The sequence below is a fragment of the Choloepus didactylus genome, chromosome 2 (assembly GCF_015220235.1).
Source record: "Choloepus didactylus isolate mChoDid1 chromosome 2, mChoDid1.pri, whole genome shotgun sequence".
NCBI classification, from domain to species: domain Eukaryota; kingdom Metazoa; phylum Chordata; class Mammalia; order Pilosa; family Megalonychidae; genus Choloepus; species Choloepus didactylus.
This window is the reverse complement of record NC_051308.1, coordinates 111,478,051-111,496,951: the sequence shown is the minus strand read 5'-3', so window position 1 is coordinate 111,496,951 and position 18,901 is coordinate 111,478,051. Positions and strand designations below refer to the sequence as shown.

Genomic DNA, 18,901 nt, shown 5'->3' with positions numbered 1-18,901 from the left:
CTAGGGCAGATCTCTTGATAATGAACTTTCTCAACTTCTGTTTATCTGTGAATATTTTAAGCTCTGCCTCATTTTTGAAGGACAGCTGTGCTCGATAAAGAATTCCTGGCTGGCAATTTTTCTCTTTCAATATCTTAAATATATCATGGAGCCTCTTGCCTCCATGGTCTCTGATGAGAAATCAGCACTTAGTCTAATTTAGCTTCCCTGGTATGTGGAGAATCACTTTTCTCTTGCTGCTTTCAGTATTTTCTCCTTCTCTTTGGCATCTGACAGTCTGATTAGTATGTCTCTTGGAGTGGATCTATTTGGATTTATTCTGAGTATTTTAGGCTTCTTGGATTTGCAAAAGGGTTGGGAAATGGTCAGCCATTATTTCCTCAAATATTCTTCCTGGCCCTCTTCCCTTCTCTTCTTCTGGGATACCTATGTTTGTGCACTTCATGTTGTCAATCATTTCCCTGAGATACTGCCCGAATTTTTCCATTCCTTTCTCCATCTGTTCTTTTGTCTGTTCTAATTTAGATGTTCTGTCTTCTAGCTCATCAGTCCTTCCTTCTGCCTCTTGAAGTCTGCTTTTGTTTGTCTCTAGTATATTTTAAAATTTCATTTACAGTGTCTTTCATTTCTATAAGGTCTGTTATTTTTTTCTTTTTTTTTAATCTTCATTTTATTGAGATATATTCACATACCACGCAGTCAAACAAAACAAATTGTACTTTCGATTGTTTACAGTACCATTACATAGTGGTACATTCATCACCCAAATCAATCCCTGACACCTTCATTAGCACACACACAAAAATAACAAGAATAATAATTAGAGTGAAAAAGAGCAATTGAAGTAAAAAAGAACACTGGGTACCTTTGTCTGTTTGTTTCCTTCCCCTATTTTTCTACTAATCCATCCATAAACTAGACAAAGTGGAGTGTGGTCCTTATGGCTTTCCCAATCCCATTGTCACCCCTCATAAGCTACATTTTTATACAACTGTCTTCGAGATTCATGGGTTCTGGGTTGTAGTTTGATAGTTTCAGGTATCCACCACCAGCTACCCCAATTCTTTAGAACCTAAAAAGGGTTGTCTAAAGTGTGCATAAGAGTGTCCACCAGAGTGACCTCTCGGCTCCTTTAGGATTCTCTCTGCCACTGAAGCTTATTTCATTTCCTTTCACATCCCCCTTTTGGTCAAGAAGATGTTCTCCATCCCACGATGCCAGGTCTACATTCCTCCCTGGGAGTCATATTCCACATTGCCAGGGAGATTCACTCCCCTGGGTGTCTGATCCCACGTAGGGGGGAGGGCAGTGATTTCACCTTTCAAGTTGGCTTAGCTAGAGAGACAGGGCCACATCTGAGCAACAAAGAGGCATTCGGGAGGAGGCTCTTAGGCACAACCATAGGGAGGCCTAGCCTCTCCTTTGCAGCAACCGTCTTCCCAAGGGTAAAACCTGTGGTAGAGGGCTCAACCCATCAAACCACCAGTCCCCTATGTCTGTGGTCATGTTAGCAACCATGGAGGTGGGGTAGGCGAATACCCCTGCATTCTCCACAGGCTCCTCAAGGGAGCACTACATCTTTTTTTTTTTTTTTTTTTTTTAACTTTCCCTTCTTTTTTAAATCAACTGTATGAAAAAAAAGTTAAAAAGAAAACAAACATACAATAAAAGGACATTTCAAAGAGACCATAACAAGGGAGTAAGAAAAAGACAACTAACCTAAGATAACTGCTTAACTTCCAACATGTTCCTACTTTACCCCAAGAAAGTTACCTAATATAGCAACATTTCTGTGAACTTGCTCCTACTATATCCATCAGAAATTAACAGACCATAGTCATTCCTGGGCATCCCCAGAACGTTAAATAGCTTATCTGTTCTTCTTGGATTATTGTTCCCCCTTCCTTAATCGCTCTCTATTGCTAGTTCCCCTACATTCTACATTATAAACCATTTGTTTTACATTTTTCAAAGTTCACATTAGTGGTAGCATATAATATTTCTCTTTTTGTGCCTGGCTTATTTCGCTCAGCATTATGTCTTCAAGGTTCATCCATGTTGTCATATGTTTCACGAGATCGTTCCTTCTTACTGCCGCGTAGTATTCCATCATATGTATATACCACATTTTATTTATCCACTCATCTGTTGAAGGACATTTGGGTTGTTTCCATCTCTTGGCAATTGTGAATAATGCTGCTATGAACATTGGTGTGCAGATATCTGTTCGTGTCACTGCTTTCCGATCTTCCGGGTATATACCGAGAAGTGCAATCGCTGGATCGAATGGTAACTCTATATCTAGTTTTCTAAGGAACTGCCAGACTGACTTCCAGAGTGGCTGAACCATTATACAGTCCCACCAACAGTGAATAAGAGTTCCAATTTCTCCACATCCCCTCCAGCATTTGTAGTTTCCTGTTTGTTTAATGGCAGCCATTCTAACCGGTGTTAGATGGTATCTCATTGTGGTCTTAATTTGCATCTCTCTAATAGCTAGTGAAGCTGAACATTTTTTCATGTGTTTCTTGGCCATTGGTATTTCCTCTTCAGAGAACTGTCTTTTCATATCTTTTGCCCATTTTATAATTGGGCCGATTGTACTATTGTCATTGAGTTGTAGGATTTCTTTATATATGCAAGATATCAGTCTTTTGTCAGATACATGGTTTCCAAAAATTTTTTCCCATTGAGTTGGCTGCCTCTTTACCTTTTTGAGAAATTCCTTTGAGGTGCAGAAACTTCTAAGCTTGAGGAGTTCCCATTTATCTATTTTCTCTTTTGTTGCTTGTGCTTTGGGTGTAAAGTCTAGGAAGTGGCCGCCTAATACAAGGTCTTGAAGATGTTTTCCTACATTATCTTCTAGGAGTTTTATGGTACTTTCTTTTATATTGAGATCTTTGGTCCATTTTGAGTTAATTTTTGTGTAGGGGGTGAGGTAGGGGTCCTCTTTCATTCTTTTGGATATGGATATCCAACTCTCCCAGCCCCATTTGTTGAAAAGACCATTATGACTCAGTTCAGTGACTTTGGGGGCCTTATCAAAGATCAGTCGGCCATAGATTTGAGGGTCTATCTCCGAATTCTCAATTTGATTCCATTGATCTATATGTCTATCTTTGTGCCAGTACCATGCTGTTTTGGCAACTGTGGCTTTATAATAAGCTTCAAAGTCAGGGAGTGTAAGTCTTCCCACTTCGTTTTTCTTTTTTAGAGTGTCTTTAGCAATTCGAGGCATCTTCCCTTTCCATATAAATTTGATGACTAGTTTTTCCAAGTCTGCAAAGTAGGTTGTTGGAATTTTGATTGGGATTGCATTGAATCTGTAGATGAGTTTGGGTAGAATTGACATCTTAATGACATTTAGTCTTCCTATCCATGAACATGGAATATTTTTCCATCTTTTAAGGTCCCCTTCTATTTCTTTTAGTAGAGTTATGTAGTTTTCTTTGTATAGGTCTTTTACATCTTTGGTTAAGTTTATTCCTAGGTACTTGATTTTTTTAGTTGCTATTGAAAATGGTATCTTTTTCTTGAGTGTCTCTTCAGTTTGTTCATTTCTAGCATATAGAAACATTACTGACTTATGTGCATTAACCTTGTATCCCGCTACTTTGCTACATTTGTTTATTAGCTCTAGTAGCTGTATCGTTGATTTCTCAGGGTTTTCTAGGTATAAGATCATATCATCTGCAAACAATGACAGTTTTACTTCTTCTTTTCCAATTTGGATGCCTTTTATTTCTTTGTCTTGCCGGATTGCCCTGGCTAGCACTTCCAGCACAATGTTGAATAACAGTGGTGACAGCGGGCATCCTTGTCTTGTTCCTGATCTTAGAGGGAAGGCTTTCAGTCTCTCACCATTGAGTACTATGCTGGCTGTGGGTTTTTCATATATGCTCTTTATCATGTTGAGGAAGTTTCCTTCAGTTCCTACCTTTTGAAGTGTTTTTATCAAAAAGGGATGTTGGATTTTGTCAAATGCTTTTTCAGCATCTATTGAGATGATCAATTGATTTTTCCCTTTTGACTTGTTAATATGTTGTAATACATTGATTGATTTTCTTATGTTGAACCATCCTTGCATGCCTGGAATGAACCCCACTTGGTCATGGTGTATGATTTTTTTAATGTGTCTTTGGATTCGATTTGCAAGTATTTTGTTGAGGATTTTTGCATCTATATTCATTAGGGAGATTGGCTGGTAGTTTTCCTTTTTTGTAGCATCTTTGCCTGGTTTTGGTATTAGATTGATGTTAGCTTCATAAAATGAGTTAGGTAGTGTTCCATTTTCTTCAATGTTTTGAAAGAGTTTGAGTAAGATTGGTGTCAGTTCTTTCTGGAAAGTTTGGTAGAATTCCCCTGTGAAACCATCTGGCCCTGGGCATTTATTTGTGGGAAGATTTTTGATGACTGATTGGATCTCTTTGCTTGTGATGGGTTGGTTGAGGTCTTCTATTTCTTCTCTGGTCAGTCTAGGTTGTTCATATGTTTCCAGGAAATTGTCCATTTCCTCTACATTATCCAGTTTGTTGCCATACAGTTGTTCATAGTATCCTCTTATAATTTTTTTAATTTCTTCAGGATCTGCAGTTATGTCACCTTTTTCATTCATTATTTTGTTTATATGGGTCTTCTCTCTTTTTGATTTTGTCAGTCTAGCTAGGGGCTTGTCAATCTTGTTGATCTTCTCAAAGAACCAACTTTTGGTGATATTTATCCTCTCTATTGTTTTATTGTTCTCTATGTCATTTATTTCTGCTTTAATCCTTGTTATTTCTTTTCTTCTACTTGGTTTAGGATTGGTTTGCTGTTCATTTTCTAGCTTCTTCAGTTGATCCATTAGTTCTTTGATTTTGGCTCTTTCTTCCTTTTTAATATATGCGTTTAGTGCTATAAATTTCCCCCTTAGCACTGCTTTTGCTGCATGCCATAGGTTTTGGTATGTTGTGTTCTCATTTTCATTCGTCTCTCTATATTTAGCAATTTCTCTTGCTATTTCTTCTTTAACCCACTGATTGTTTAGGAGTGTGTTGTTTAACCTCCAGGTATTTGTGAATTTTCTAAGTCTCTGATGGTTATTGACTTCTAATTGTATTCCATTGTGGTCAGAGAATGTGCTTTGAATAATTTCAATCTTTTTAAATTTATTGAGGCTTGTTTTATGTCCCAGCATATGATCTATGCTGGAGAAAGTTCCGTGAGCACTAGAAAAGTATGTGTATCCTGGTGATTTGGGATGTAATGTCCTGTATATGTCTGTTAAATCTAATTCATTTATCAGATTGTTTAGGTTTTCAATTTCCTTATTGGTCTTCTGTCTGGTTGATCTATCTATAGGAGAGAGTGATGTGTTGAAGTCTCCCACAATTATTGTGGAAACATCAATTGCTTCCTTTAGTTTTGCCAGTGTTTCTCTCATGTATTTTGTGGCACCTTGATTGGGTGCATAGACATTTACGATTGTTATTTCTTCTTGCTGAATTGCCCCTTTTATTAGTATGTAGTGGCCTTCTTTGTCTCTCAAAACATCCCTGCATTTGAAGTCTATTTTATCTGAGATTAATATTGCTACACCTGCTTTCTTTTGGCTGTAGCTTGCATGAAATATTTTTTTCCATCCTTTCACTTTCAGTTTCTTTGTTTCCCTGTGTCTAAGATGAGTCTCTTGTATGCAACATATTGATGGTTCATTTTTTTTGATCCATTCTGCGAATCTATATCTTTTAATTGGGGAGTTTAATCCATTTACATTCAACGTTATAACCGTGAAGGCATTTCTTGAATCGGCCATCTTATCCTTTGGTTTATGTTTGCCATATTTTTCCCCTCTCTCTATTAATATCCTTTATTGTACCCATACCGAACCTCTTTAGTTCTGAACCTTTCTCCAAGTCTCTCTGTCCTGTCTTTGTTTCTCTGTCTGTAGGGCTCCCTTTAGTATCTCCAGTAGGGCAGGTCTCTTGTTAGCAAATTCTCTCAGCATTTGTTTGTCTGTGAAAAATTTAAGCTCTCCCTCAAATTTGAAGGAGAGCTTTGCTGGATAAAGTATTCTTGGCTGGAAATTTTTCTCACTCAGAATTTTAAATATATCGTGCCACTGCCTTCTCGCCTCCATGGTGGCTGCTGAGTAGTCACTACTTAGTCTTATGCTGTTTCCTTTGTATGTGGTGAATTGCTTTTCTCTTGCTGCTTTCAGAACTTGCTCCTTCTCTTCTGTGTTTGACAGTGTGATCAGTATATGTCTCGGAGTAGGTTTATTTGGATTTATTCTATTTGGAGTTCGCTGAGCATTTATGATTTGTGTATTTATGTTGTTTAGAAGATTTGGGAAGTTTTCCCCAACAATTTCTTTGAATACTCTTCCTAGACCTTTACCCTTTTCTTCCCCTTCTGGGACACCAATGAGTCTTATATTTGGACGTTTCATATTATCTATCATATCCCTGAGGTCCATTTCGATTTTTTCAATTTTTTTCCCCATTCTTTCTTTTATGCTTTCATTTTCCATTCTGTCATCTTCCAGGTCACTGATTCGTTGTTCAACTTCCTCTAGTCTTGTACTATGAGTGTCCAGAATCTTTTTAATTTGGTCAACAGTTTCTTTAATTTCCATAAGATCATCCATTTTTTTATTTAGTCTTGCAATGTCTTCTTTATGCTCTTCTAGGGTCTTCTTGATTTCCTTTGTCTCCCGTACTATGGTCTCATTGTTCATCTTTAGTTCTTTGAGTAGCTGCTCTAGGTGCTGTGTCTCTTCTGGTCTTCTGATTTGGGTGCTTGGGCTTGGGTTATCCATATCGTCTGGTTTTTTCATATGCTTTATAATTTTCTGTTGTTTTTGGCCTCGTGGCATTTGCTGAACTTGATAGGGTTCTTTTAGGATTTGTAGACCAATTGAAGTCCTTATCTCTAATTTATCAGATCTACAGCTTCATGGAGTACACTTTCTCTAACTAACCAGCAGGTGGCGTCCACGAGCCACCTGTTCTCCACAAGCCAGTTCTCCCCTGCTTAGCCTTTTTGGTGAGTGGGGGAGTGAGTCTTGTGGGGCCCAATTGGTGTACCAAGCTTGTGTGTGTAGTTGGTGTTGCCTGCCCTGTATATGGGGCGTGTTTCTGGGCAGTCAGGGAGGGGGGGTGGCTCTAACAATCAAATCTCCCTGGTGATCCTAGAGTTTTAAAGCTGCTGCAATAGTCTAATCCTTCAGTTCAGTCCTGCCACAGTTTGTCTCTGCCACTGACCCACAAGTCCTTGGTATTGGCGTATGGCTCCTGAGACTTGCAAGTGGGCCCCTCTTCCAGGCTGTGGACCCCGGGTCCTCTGTTGAGGGATGACTGTGCTATGTCACAGGTGAGTGCCGTCCCCCCAGGGTAGTTCTGGGCTGCTGGGCTGTGTAGGGAGGCTCCCAGTCTGCTCAAATGATGGCTGAATGGGGCTTTGTTAATTCACACTGCTCTACCTTCTCAACTCTGGGACACTCAGCTGAGGTTGCAGGGAAGGCTAATGTCCACGCCCAGTTTTGTGGTGTGTGTCTGTTATTTGAAGCACTTCCGTCCCACTGGGTTGTCTGGGGCAGTTCTGGGCTATGGGGCTGGTTATGGGGAGGAGTGTTTCCTGTCCACCAGGATGATGGCTGTGAGTGGACACCCCCCTTTTCTTGGGAAGTTGTGGTGTTTAGTGAATTTTCTCAGCCACTGGATTATTGCGTTTTGTCTCAGAGCTCTCCTAGTTCTGCTCTTGACTTGATCTGCCCAAATAGCAAGTCTTTGAAGCTTTCTGTATTGGGCTTCTTAGAGTAATTGTTTTAGAAAAAGAAAAAGGGATTAAAAAAAAAAAAAAAAAAAAAAGGGCCCTCCTCAGAGATCTAATGGGTTATGGAAATGCTAAGAGACAAAGCAACCAGGGCCATTAAGGAAAGGTCCACAGGGCAGAGAGATCAGCTTTTCTTCGGGATTTGCATATGCGCCTCAGGGCCCTTCCCCTTTCTATGTTCACCAGAACTCCAAAAATCCTCCGCTTTTATTTTGGAGTTTTTCGTGTTGTTTTTTTTTCTCTATGCCTGTCTCCTCTCTGCTGGGCTGGCTGCTCTCAGATTCTCTGGTGTCTGGTCTCAGTCTATCTATGGTTGGAGTTTGGATCAGTAGAATGAGATTCCGATAAGGGCTGCCACTGCAGTTCTCCCTTCTCCTTCCCGGAGCTGACAGCCCCTCCTCCCACGGGACTGAGCCTGGCAGGGAGGGGTGCGGGTCCCCTGGCCGCAAAAACTTACAGATTTCGCTGATCTCAGCAGTTCCACGTTTTCATGAGTGTTGTATGAAGTATGCCCAAATTCAGATTGCTGTGTGGTGTCCAGTCCACGCAGTTCCTGACTTTCTACATACTTTCCTGGAGGAGTAACTAAAACATACAGCTCACCAGTCTGCCATCTTGCCCCGCCTCCAAGGTCTGTTATTTTTATGTGTATTCTTTCAAATTCTTCTTTATGCTCACCTGTCTTCTTAATATTCTTTATTTCTGTAGCCATCTCCTTGAATTTGTTCAGGAGATTTGTTTGAACATGTTTGATTAGTCCCAAATTCTATGTCTCCTTGAACTTTTTATTTGTTCCTTTGACTTGGCCATATCTTCTGTGTTTTAGTATACCTTGCGATTTTTTTTTTTGCCGGTATCTGGTCATCTGATTATCTTGAGTTATTTATTCTGAAAGTCAGTTTCTCTCTCTTGTCTAGGATTTCACTGTTACTTGACATTGTATTAGGGCACACTTTGACATCTGGATTGTCAGTATTTCCCAGCCAAAACAGGGCTGATATCTATGCAGGGGGTGTAGACCAGCTCCTGGGACAGGGTCTGGAAAGACTCCACAAAGTCCTTCATTTTTCCCCTCCACTTTCCAAGCTGCCCAGCAGTTGGGGGCTCTTTGGCTACCTGTTTCACATCTGGAGCCCTTGAAATGGTGGTGCCCATCAATGTCTGACTGGGTGGAGCTGAAACTTGAGTATCTCACTTCCCCAGCCAATATGTGGCTCAGTGTTGGACTGTGACCCATCTGTACTTGGGGCGGAGGACTCCTGCAGCTGTCCCAGTTCGCAGCTGTCCCCCAGGCGAGGATTGGGCTGCCTGCCTCTGTTTCCCTTAAGGGTAGGTGATGGGCACCAGGAACCACGGCAGGAATTACAGTCTCTGCCCACATTTCTCAGTCTCTTTGCCCTGTACTAACCTGGGTGTTGAAATGTCCTCCCCTGTACCCTAGGTCTCCAATCAATTGATTCGGACTGTTTCTTTCTGGCTCCTTGCTGCTTTTGGTTAAGTAGGTTCTCTGCTGTTCTTTTCCTAATCTTCCATTTTGGAAGCTCCTCCTTGGGACTGTTTTATATTCAGGCACTCCTCCCTAGTGTGTCCTGCCCTGGGTCTTTGTGGACTTGGGTCTTTGTGTCTGGATATATGTAGGGATCTCACTGCCTTGAAGTTTTTTTAGTCTGTGTCATTGGTGGGAGGTGGGAGGGTTCCTAGCTGCTGCCTTTGGGTACTTCCCAAACTGTTTGGGACCGAGTGAGAGGGAGGGAAGAGGACCAGTTGGTCTGAGATGGAAGTTTCCTACCTGATATTTTTCTCTTTGTTCAATTCAGCATTTGTGGAGTCCTTCCAGTCTCCACCATCCTCCAGAGTTCTAAGCAAGTGAGATATGTCCTTTTATTTGCTGAATCTCTGGGGAAGTTTTTTCAGGGGATGTCTTATGTTGCCAGGTTGATGATATCACCCTACTTACTTAGTTTTATTGTTTAATGTTTTTCTTTCCCACCAAAAAGGAAGTTTCGCAAAAGCAGGAATTTTGTTTCTTTTGATCACTGTAATATCTCCAGTGCCAAAAATGGTATCTGGTACCGAATGGATGCCCAATAAATATTTGTTAAATGAATGAAGAATAAAGAAAGTGGCATTTATGATGGGCTATAAAGGAAGAGTAAAATTTTATTAGGTAGAGATGAAGGCAATAGAGCTTTTAAGGCTTTTGGAAACAAATGTATCATCAGAGAAGGGAAATATTTAGCCAGAGAATGGTTAACAGTTCAATTTGGCTGGTTAAGTTATTGAGTAGAGAACCTATCAATGACAAATCTGGGACTAATATCCTATTTCTTGAGGGTCTAATTCTCTTCTCACTATACTTCATGGCTGTACTCCATATGGCAAATAGAGGCTGGTCTTAATGATTAAACTGCTGAAGAGATTATAACAAAAGTAAGGCTAACAAACATCAAAGAACTATAGTAAAAAAGTTCTGCTTATACTTTATAAATTGGTTTCCACTATACTTCAAATGGTTAAGAATCCTTATCACTGTTTAGCTTTATGTTCCAATAAAGCTTGTTGACTGGGTTTAAATCTATTATTTGAGTGTAATTCATTTCCTAGTGTGGTGGTATGGAGCTGTATGTATCCCAGAAAAACATGTTCTTAAACTTAATCCATTCCTGTGGGTGTGAACCCCTTGTAAATAGGACTTTATGATTAGGTTACTTAACTTAACATATGGCCCATCTCAATCAATATGGGTCTTAATCCTATTACTAGAGTCCTTTATAAGCAGAATGAAACTCAGACATGGGGAGAGAAAGGCACAGGGAGCAGCCAGAAGCTGAAATACAATGGAATCTGGAAGAGAAGGTATAGGCCATGTGTCCTAGTTTGCTAATGCTGCCAGAATGCAAAACACCAGAGATGAATTGGCTTTTATAAAAAGGGGGTTTATTTGGCTACACAGTTACAGTCTTAAGGCCATAAAGTGTCCAAGGTAACACATCAGTAATTGGGTACCTTCACTGGAGGATTGCCAATGGTGTCTGGAAAACCTCTGTTAGCTGGGAAGGCACATGGCTGGCGTCTGCTCCAAAGTTCTGGTTTCAAAATGGCTTTCTCCTAGAATGTTCCTCTCTAGGCTGCAGTTCCTCAAAAATGTCACTCTTAGTTGCAGTTGGGGTATTTATCCTCTCTTAGCTTCTCCAGAGCAAGAGTTTGCTTTCAACAGCTGTCTTCAAACTGTCTCTCATCTGCAGCTCCTGTGCTTTCTTCAAAGTGTCCCTCTTGGCTGTAGCTCCTCTTCAAAATGTCACTCACAGCTGCACTGAGTTCCTTCTGTTATGTCAGCTCATTTATATGGCTCCACTGATCAATGCCCACCCTTAATGGGTGGGGCCACACCTCCATGGAAATATCTCATCAGAGTTATCACTTACAGTTGGGTGGGGCACATTTCCATGCAAATCTAATCAGCACCAAAACATCTGCCCCACAAGACTGCATCAAAGAATATGGCTTTTCCTGGGGGGCATAACATTCAAACTGGCACACCATGTGTACCACCATGTGACAGAGAAGCTAAAGACTAAGGATCACCAGCAGCCAACCCCAGGACTCCAGTCTTGAGGAAGAAACATTGCTTTGATGACATCCTGATTTGGACTTTTACCCTCAAAACTGTGAGCTAATACATTCCCATTGTTTAAGGTGACCCACTGCATGGTATTTGCTTGAATAGCTAAGGAAACTAAAACAATGAGTATGTGTTTTCTATATGCATATCCTGATATACAGAATAATTACCCTAGTCTGGTTTACCTCTCGGTATGTTTTCACTACTCCTGGGATGTCATGGAAGATTGTAGCTATTCCTGGACTCCTGGCTACTCCTACCCCAGTGACAATGTCTGTTTGTAGAATGTTGTCAGCAGAAATCATCCATAGCCCAGATTCACCTAGGAAAACAAGAAAAGCACTTTGTTGAAACCCTTGATATAAATTGATAAGTCACTCTGACTTTATTCAGATTCCAAATTAGTAGAATACAGATATCAAGCATACAGATATCTCTTCCCAGGAGAATACCCAGCTTTGAGGGTAATTTTGTTTTCTGAATGTCAGGTCTCTCTAAATATATCAGCAAATATATATCAGCAAAATATAACAAGGCCTACTGAACTTCAGGATCATGAAGAGCTATTTAGTTGGAGAATGTACCTGTTGTTTTTACATTCAAGGATAATTCTCTAATTAAGCTTTGTTCAGACCCTGGTAAGAAAGAATCTGCTTTGAGCTACTGACTGATTGCAGCAGAAGACTGAAAGAAAGTGAAAAATGACAGGAGAACGAGTTTGTTTACTTTGGCTTAAGGCTTATGGTGACAGAAGGAATGCCAAAGATTAGGCTTGATGACTGATTCTGGCATGTGGCTCTTTTGCTTTCATAACCAAAGTGGTATGAATTTGGGGTGCCCCCCAAAATTCTAGAATGGAAGACTGAGGAACAATCCTGACAACATCCTAGCAAAAGGGAATTAAAAAGCCCTTGCTTTATTGACAAGAGATTTAGAATCACTGGATTGTAACTCTAATTGCCAGCCTTAAAGCAGGTTTAGTTCACTGGCCCTACAATTCCATGTTAGTAGTGGTTGCTTCCAAGTCAGTTCTTACAAGATTGGAGGATTTGATCTAAGCTAACTAGATCTCCCTTTGTATCAAGGCCAACATATATAGTTAATGTTAAAGTCAGGCCCATCACTTTACCAAAACGTATATATCCATAGTTCCTAGAAGATTCTGGTTGCAAAGCTAAAATCACTTACCACCCCAGCTAGTCTTTCTTTTCTTTTTTTTTTTTTAATTTTATTTTGAAATAAATTCAAACTTACAGGAACAGTTGCAAAAACAAAACAGACCCCATACACAGAACTCCAGCATACCCCAACCCCCCTCCCCCAATCCCCCGATCCACCAACTTTAACATCCTCTCACACCACCATTTCTTTCTTTCCCTCCCTCCCTCCCTTCCTCTCTCCCTATCAATCATCCATCATCTATTGCTGTCTTTTGAACTTATGAGAGCGAGCTGCACACATCCTTGAACAAATAATATAGTTCACATATACATTTCCCATGAACAAGAACATTCTTTTATGCAATTTCATTAAGCACAGCTAAGAAGTTCAAGAAATGCAGCATTGATACAAAGCTTACATTCTGTATTTCCTTTTTTTTTTTCTTATGTCCCATCTGTGTCCCTTTGAGCCTCCTCTCCTCCATCCTCAGATCCCATCCAGGATCATCCTTCCCAGCCAGTCTTTCTTGAATGTTTTATTTGGATATATACACTCAAGAAGTTACACACCCTTTTGGGATATACTGTCTACAAGACACTTGCCAATTGAGGACCAATTTTTAAATTTTATTTTATTTAACTCAATTGTACTTCTTACAACAGAAGTACTTTCCTGATCACGAGTACGGATTAAGGCCAAACTCAAGGCCAAACTTCATTACAGTGATGATATATTAGGATTGGCCTTCAAATGTGTCTTACAAAACAGTGTACACATAATTGGTTCTTAAAACTAAAGCGTTATTGCTCTTTCCTTCATTTTATTTCATCGTTCCTGCTCTTCAATTAGCAATTATCCTCCTTCAAAGACTGGGAACAGAAGTGAAGGCATGGTACCCTGCCCTGTCTACACAATAATGTATAGAGCTGTGCATTCAGTAAGCACTTGAGAAGTATTACTGGCTGACTTCCATTTGGCTGGTCATTGAGAGAAATGAGCATTAAACTGAGAACTGCTGGATACATAATACACACAAAAGTACTTTCTTCCTCAGAGAGAGCCTCAAATTTTAAATAATTTGGAAAAATCCTCTAAGGGATGAGGTGCTTTCTAATCCTCAGAACTGTCAGTGTATGAAGTTGAGAAAGAGAAGGTGCACAGACCATGCTGGTTGACGAGGTGAGTACTGAAGCAGATAACATCTCCAACAAAGGTAAGCTTGGTGTCTGGCTCAATGGCATGGTCTACAGCAACAGGAATATAATCTGCCATGCCTGGATGTCTCCAGTCCCAGAGGCCTACAAGTGTCACTCCTCTGTTCACAGCCTGAGCCATGTAAGTGTAGTTCCTGTTTCCTGGTCCAATAAGGAGGAGGTCGTCTCTGAAAGTAGACATGAAAGGTGGAAATCTCTGAAAAGGGACAATAACCAAGAAACTGTTCTGGGGCAGAGCCTATGACAACATTTTACATTTAATGGCTCAAAGGTTCAGAAGGAATTCCATAATGGAGAGTAAGAAAGGGCCAGAGATCAGGTCTATTATCTTTATTTATATAGTGGCCAGTAAAGCTTTTCAATGATAACACTCCAATTACCTCCCTATGGGTCTTTCTGTGAACAGGGACTTGACAGATTCAAAACATCCTGAAATTTTTCTTTATTAAACAAGAAGTACCATTCTTTAACTGAGTCTGGTCTTTTTCCCTATTTTAACAGAAGAAACAAGATCAGATTCCAAGTGCAGAACGTCAGAGGAATTTAGTGCAGTTGCTATATACTACCAGCCTAATCTACAAGATTTTTACCAGAGTCAACACCATTCCCTTGATTTCCATACCTGTTGAGAGCCAGATAAAGCTGGGTATTGTGTGTGTGGAATTTCTCTCCGATGCTACTATAAAACTGAACAGTGAAGGTGAGAGACATGCCCAAGGGAAAGGCTGATAGGGTCCTTCCTTGGGCTGTGTACAGCTTGGGTTGGCTGCTCATTCGCAGGTATGTTACTGGTGCTACCTGTGGGAGACAAAACCTACTGGTACAGAAAAGGATGCATTGGAGAAGAGCTGTGACCATATTCTGAGATTTATAATCAATGATAAAAACAGAGTGGTGGTCCTCTTCTGTATGAAATAGTTACCTTTTAATTTGAGATGACTTACAGGGAAAAAGAAATATGACAGAAATAGATTTTTAATTATTAAAGCTGTGAGAATGTGAAGAGAAGCTAATAGTTTTTTGAGGAAAGGACTAGTTTTTTTGCAGAGTATTCAATATTTGTTGTTGAATAAATGATCATTTTTTAAAGAATACTGTAGATTGTATTTTCACACTGTAGAGGATAGATAGGATATAGTAAGAGAAGTTCAAAAGATGGTTTGAATTCTTGCATTATCATTTCATAGCCTCATTTAACTGTTCTGGGTCTCAGATTTCTTATCAGTTAAATGGGGGAAATAATATCTATTTCATAGGGTTTTAGTAGTTGTTAAATGAGATAATGCATATAAAAGGACCGCCATAGTGGTTTGAATATAGTAGATGCCTAACACCAAAAAAAAAGTTTGAATTGGACCGACCTACCTCTGAGGTCCCTTGTGAATTCTTATTTTTTTATTCTAATAACAGAGTCTAATTTTGATAGCAATTGTTTTATACTCCTCCCACATCAACCCTTTTGGCAAAGCTGCTCAGAAGACAATCATACCAATTCAAGGCTAATCCCTTTTGTAACAGGGATTCTAATGTTTAGTTTAATTGGATGATTTATAACTATGTCAAGATTGGCTCTTATCTTAGAGGTTCATTTCTGACTTCCAAAGATGTTTCTAGTTCTTAAAAAAAAAAAAAAACAACACACACACACACACACAAATTTGCCTCCTGATGATGGTATTCCTTTTATTTTTAAGTAAGTCCCTGAACTCACCTGAACTCCAGTTATGGTTGTTTGGTTGACTCCAAAAGGTTCTACAGAAGTGACTTCCAACACGGCAGTACCTGCAATGGAACCAGCCTTCAGGAGCCCTTCACCATCCTCCTCGATGACAGATGAATTAGGGAAACACTTGAGAACACGTGAACTCACAAAGGCAGCCCCTTCCCTAGGGAACAAATGGAGCAAGTGGCATCTCTTGGGGGCTCTGTTTGACCACAGAGAAAGGAGGAAACGTTGTCAGGATTACTGTTAGAGGTTGTACTCTGAAGAAACTGCTTGCCGTTTCCCAGGTTGTATGCATTTTTGTTCCTCAGGTAAAAATCTGCCTGTGGATTATGCTTACCTCTTTGAAAATAAAACCCTATTAGATATTTTTCATTAAAAAAGTATTAAGCCAAAATAATTGAAAACAGGTCTTCAAATAAATACTTGTACATGAAGTACATAGCAACACTATACACACAATAGCCAAAAGATGGAAACAACCCAAATGTCTATCAATGGATGAATGGACAAACAATGGACTATTATTGTCATAAAAAGGAATGGGTACATGCTATGATGTGGATGAATCTTGAAAATACTATGCTAAACGAAAGAAGCCAGAAGCAAAAGGTCATGTATTATATGATTTCATTTATTTAAAATATCCAGAATAGTTAAATCCGTAGAGACAGAAAGCAGATTATTGGTTGCCAGGGGTTTTGGGGGGAGGAGGAAATAGGGAGTGACTGTCTAATGGGTACGAAGTCTCCTTTGGGGATGATGAAAATGTTTTGAAAGTAGATAGCGGTGATGGTTGCAGAATACTGTGAATACTAACTGCCACTGAATTGTACACTTTAAAATGGTTAATTTTATGTTATGTGAATTCCATCTCAATTAAAAAATTATCTGGGGACTAGAAAAATCTAGAGTAGTTCTTTCCATGTGCAGTGTTTGTTTTTTAACAGTTTTATTCACACACCATACAATCCATCATAAGTGTACAATCAATGGCTCTTGGTATAATCACATAGTTATGCATTCACCGCCACAATCAATATGAAAACACTCTCATTTCTTCTGGAAAAAAAATATTTCATACCCATTATATTCCCCCTATTATTGACATTTAGGTTTGGTATAGGGCCTTTGTTACAATTAACAAAAGAATATTACAATGTTACTGTTAACTATAGACCTTGGTTTACATTAATTGTATTTTTTCCCACATACCACCCTATTATTAACAACTTGTACTAGTGATGTACATTTGTTCTAGTTCATGTAAGACCTTTCTTATATTTGTACAATTAACTACCATCATTGTCCATCGTAGCTCTCACTTAGTTATACAGTCCCAGGTTTTATCCTCTAGCTTTCCTTTTGATGACATACACAACCCTAGCCTTCCTCTTTCAACCATACTCACACTCAGCTTTGTTAATTACACTTACAGAATTGTGTTACCGTCACACAGAATTGTGCTATCCATTTCCAAACATTTCATGTGCAGTGTTTTCATAAAGGTGCTTAAAGTTAAAATTTATACCTTTCATCTCCCATCTCCTTACCTGTTGGTATGGAGTTTGAGCTGAGAATTCATAGGCATCAAAATCTGTTCTGCTTGGCACTCTGGATTAAAAAGTTGGAGTTTTTCAAACACCTATAATAAGAAAATGATCTTTACTCACATATGGACTTTGGTATAATCCCAAAGGGATAATATGACAACTACAAATAAACGGTCTGCCTAACTTCTAATTAACCTAAAATCTTTCACAATACTCCTTTCCAAAATGAACCAGGCACTTAAAATATATCTAGGTATTCCAGAACATATACACTGGCATTAGCCCCACCTCTGACCACCAGGGATTCAGAATGTGGCAAACTTCACACTTAACACATTCTCTGTATTACTTAGATATTAGGTACAAAATAATTTTGAAGTTTCTAATTTTAGTTCTGATAACCTGAACAGAGATTCAGGAACAAAGAACCTATAATATTATATTAGCAATCCAGGTCTTCCACCTCCGAGTAAAGTCTTTCCTCTACCCTATACTGAATCAGAGATCCAAAGCCAAATAAAGAAGAAAAAAAAAAAGAAACAAAAAATCAGTCCCAAATTCAGAGGTAGATAAAGTTATCTGCCCCACACAAGTGGTAACTTTTCTTCTGAAATCTAATAGTAATTGGGGTATTTAGCTTTTACCTGAAAATCACTGGACAAACCATTCATATTCTCTTATACCTTACCAGAAGTAGGATTATATTTCATTCTACCTATGAATATATCTAAATGACTTTATCATAATAACTGTATTAGGCAGAATGGCTCAGAAATTAATCCCTCTCTATTATGGTGTTCATATCTTTATGTTCATAGTGTAAGTAGTTGAGGGGAATGCTTGTACTATAGTTTCTAATGTCAGTACTTATATAGAAGAAGTTAGCAAGAATGGCAAAGAACTAGGAACGTTAAAGCTGTCTGGGGATCCCTCTAGCAATTTCTCTATCCAGATTAAGTTCTTTTGGATAATGACAAAATATAACTTTCTTAGGTTTGGGAGAGCTTACCAGGATCTGAACTTCATCAGATAGTTCCAACAAATTCCCCTCAAACTGCCCAGAGGAACTGTTCATACAACGGACAATGACTTTGATACTGGTCCGACCAGCTGCTTTTGTGTGGACAACCATGGCAAAGTTATTCTCTATTGGGAGCTGTAGAAAAACCTAGACAGTGAGGAGATGGATTAAGAAATATTCACGAGTAGAAGATTCTGCTGTTTCCTCTTTATTGTAACAATAAGAAAACTGTATCCAGGAAATGCCTATCAAGAACTAGAATATAAGAGCTTTTTTTTTAAGTGCAATTTTATTTAGATATACTCACACAGCATACAACCATCCAAACTATACAGTCACTGGCTCACAGTAGCATCACATAGTTGTGCATACATTCACATGATCAATTTTAGAACATTTTCATTGCTCCAGAAAAGAAATAAAAATAAAAAAGAAAACCCAAATCCTCCCATACTCCTTATTCCCCACTATTATTGATCCATAGCACTGGTGTGGTACATTTTCTACTGCTGATGAAAGAATATTAAAATATTACTGTTAACTATAGTCCATATTTTGCAGTAGGTACATTTTCCCTGTGTACCCCTCTATTATTAATTCCCTGCCATAGTGTCATACATTTGTTCTAGTTCATGAAATAATTTTTTATATTTGTACAGTTAATCACTGACATTGTCTACCACAAGATCCACTGTATTATACATATAAGAGCTTATTTTCATAGTTACTTCTTTTTATATTCCCAGCAGCATATTCACCTCTAAAGTCTGAACCTATGTTTGCAGTGTTCAA

General features: G+C 39.1%; 1 protein-coding gene across 1 annotated transcript in view; it reads right to left on the bottom strand.

Moving 5' to 3' along the window:
- NUP210L (nucleoporin 210 like) overlaps nt 1–18,901 on the bottom strand; it is a 198,872-nt gene that overhangs the window by 21,447 nt on the left and 158,524 nt on the right. The window contains exons 26-31 of the mRNA XM_037825901.1: nt 18,098–18,256; nt 17,089–17,180; nt 15,524–15,698; nt 14,435–14,610; nt 13,762–13,979; nt 11,623–11,759 (exon numbers count right to left, since the gene is read on the bottom strand). Of these exons, the coding sequence (XP_037681829.1) occupies nt 11,623–11,759; nt 13,762–13,979; nt 14,435–14,610; nt 15,524–15,698; nt 17,089–17,180; nt 18,098–18,256 (957 nt within the window). The remainder of the gene's footprint in view (nt 1–11,622; nt 11,760–13,761; nt 13,980–14,434; nt 14,611–15,523; nt 15,699–17,088; nt 17,181–18,097; nt 18,257–18,901) is intronic.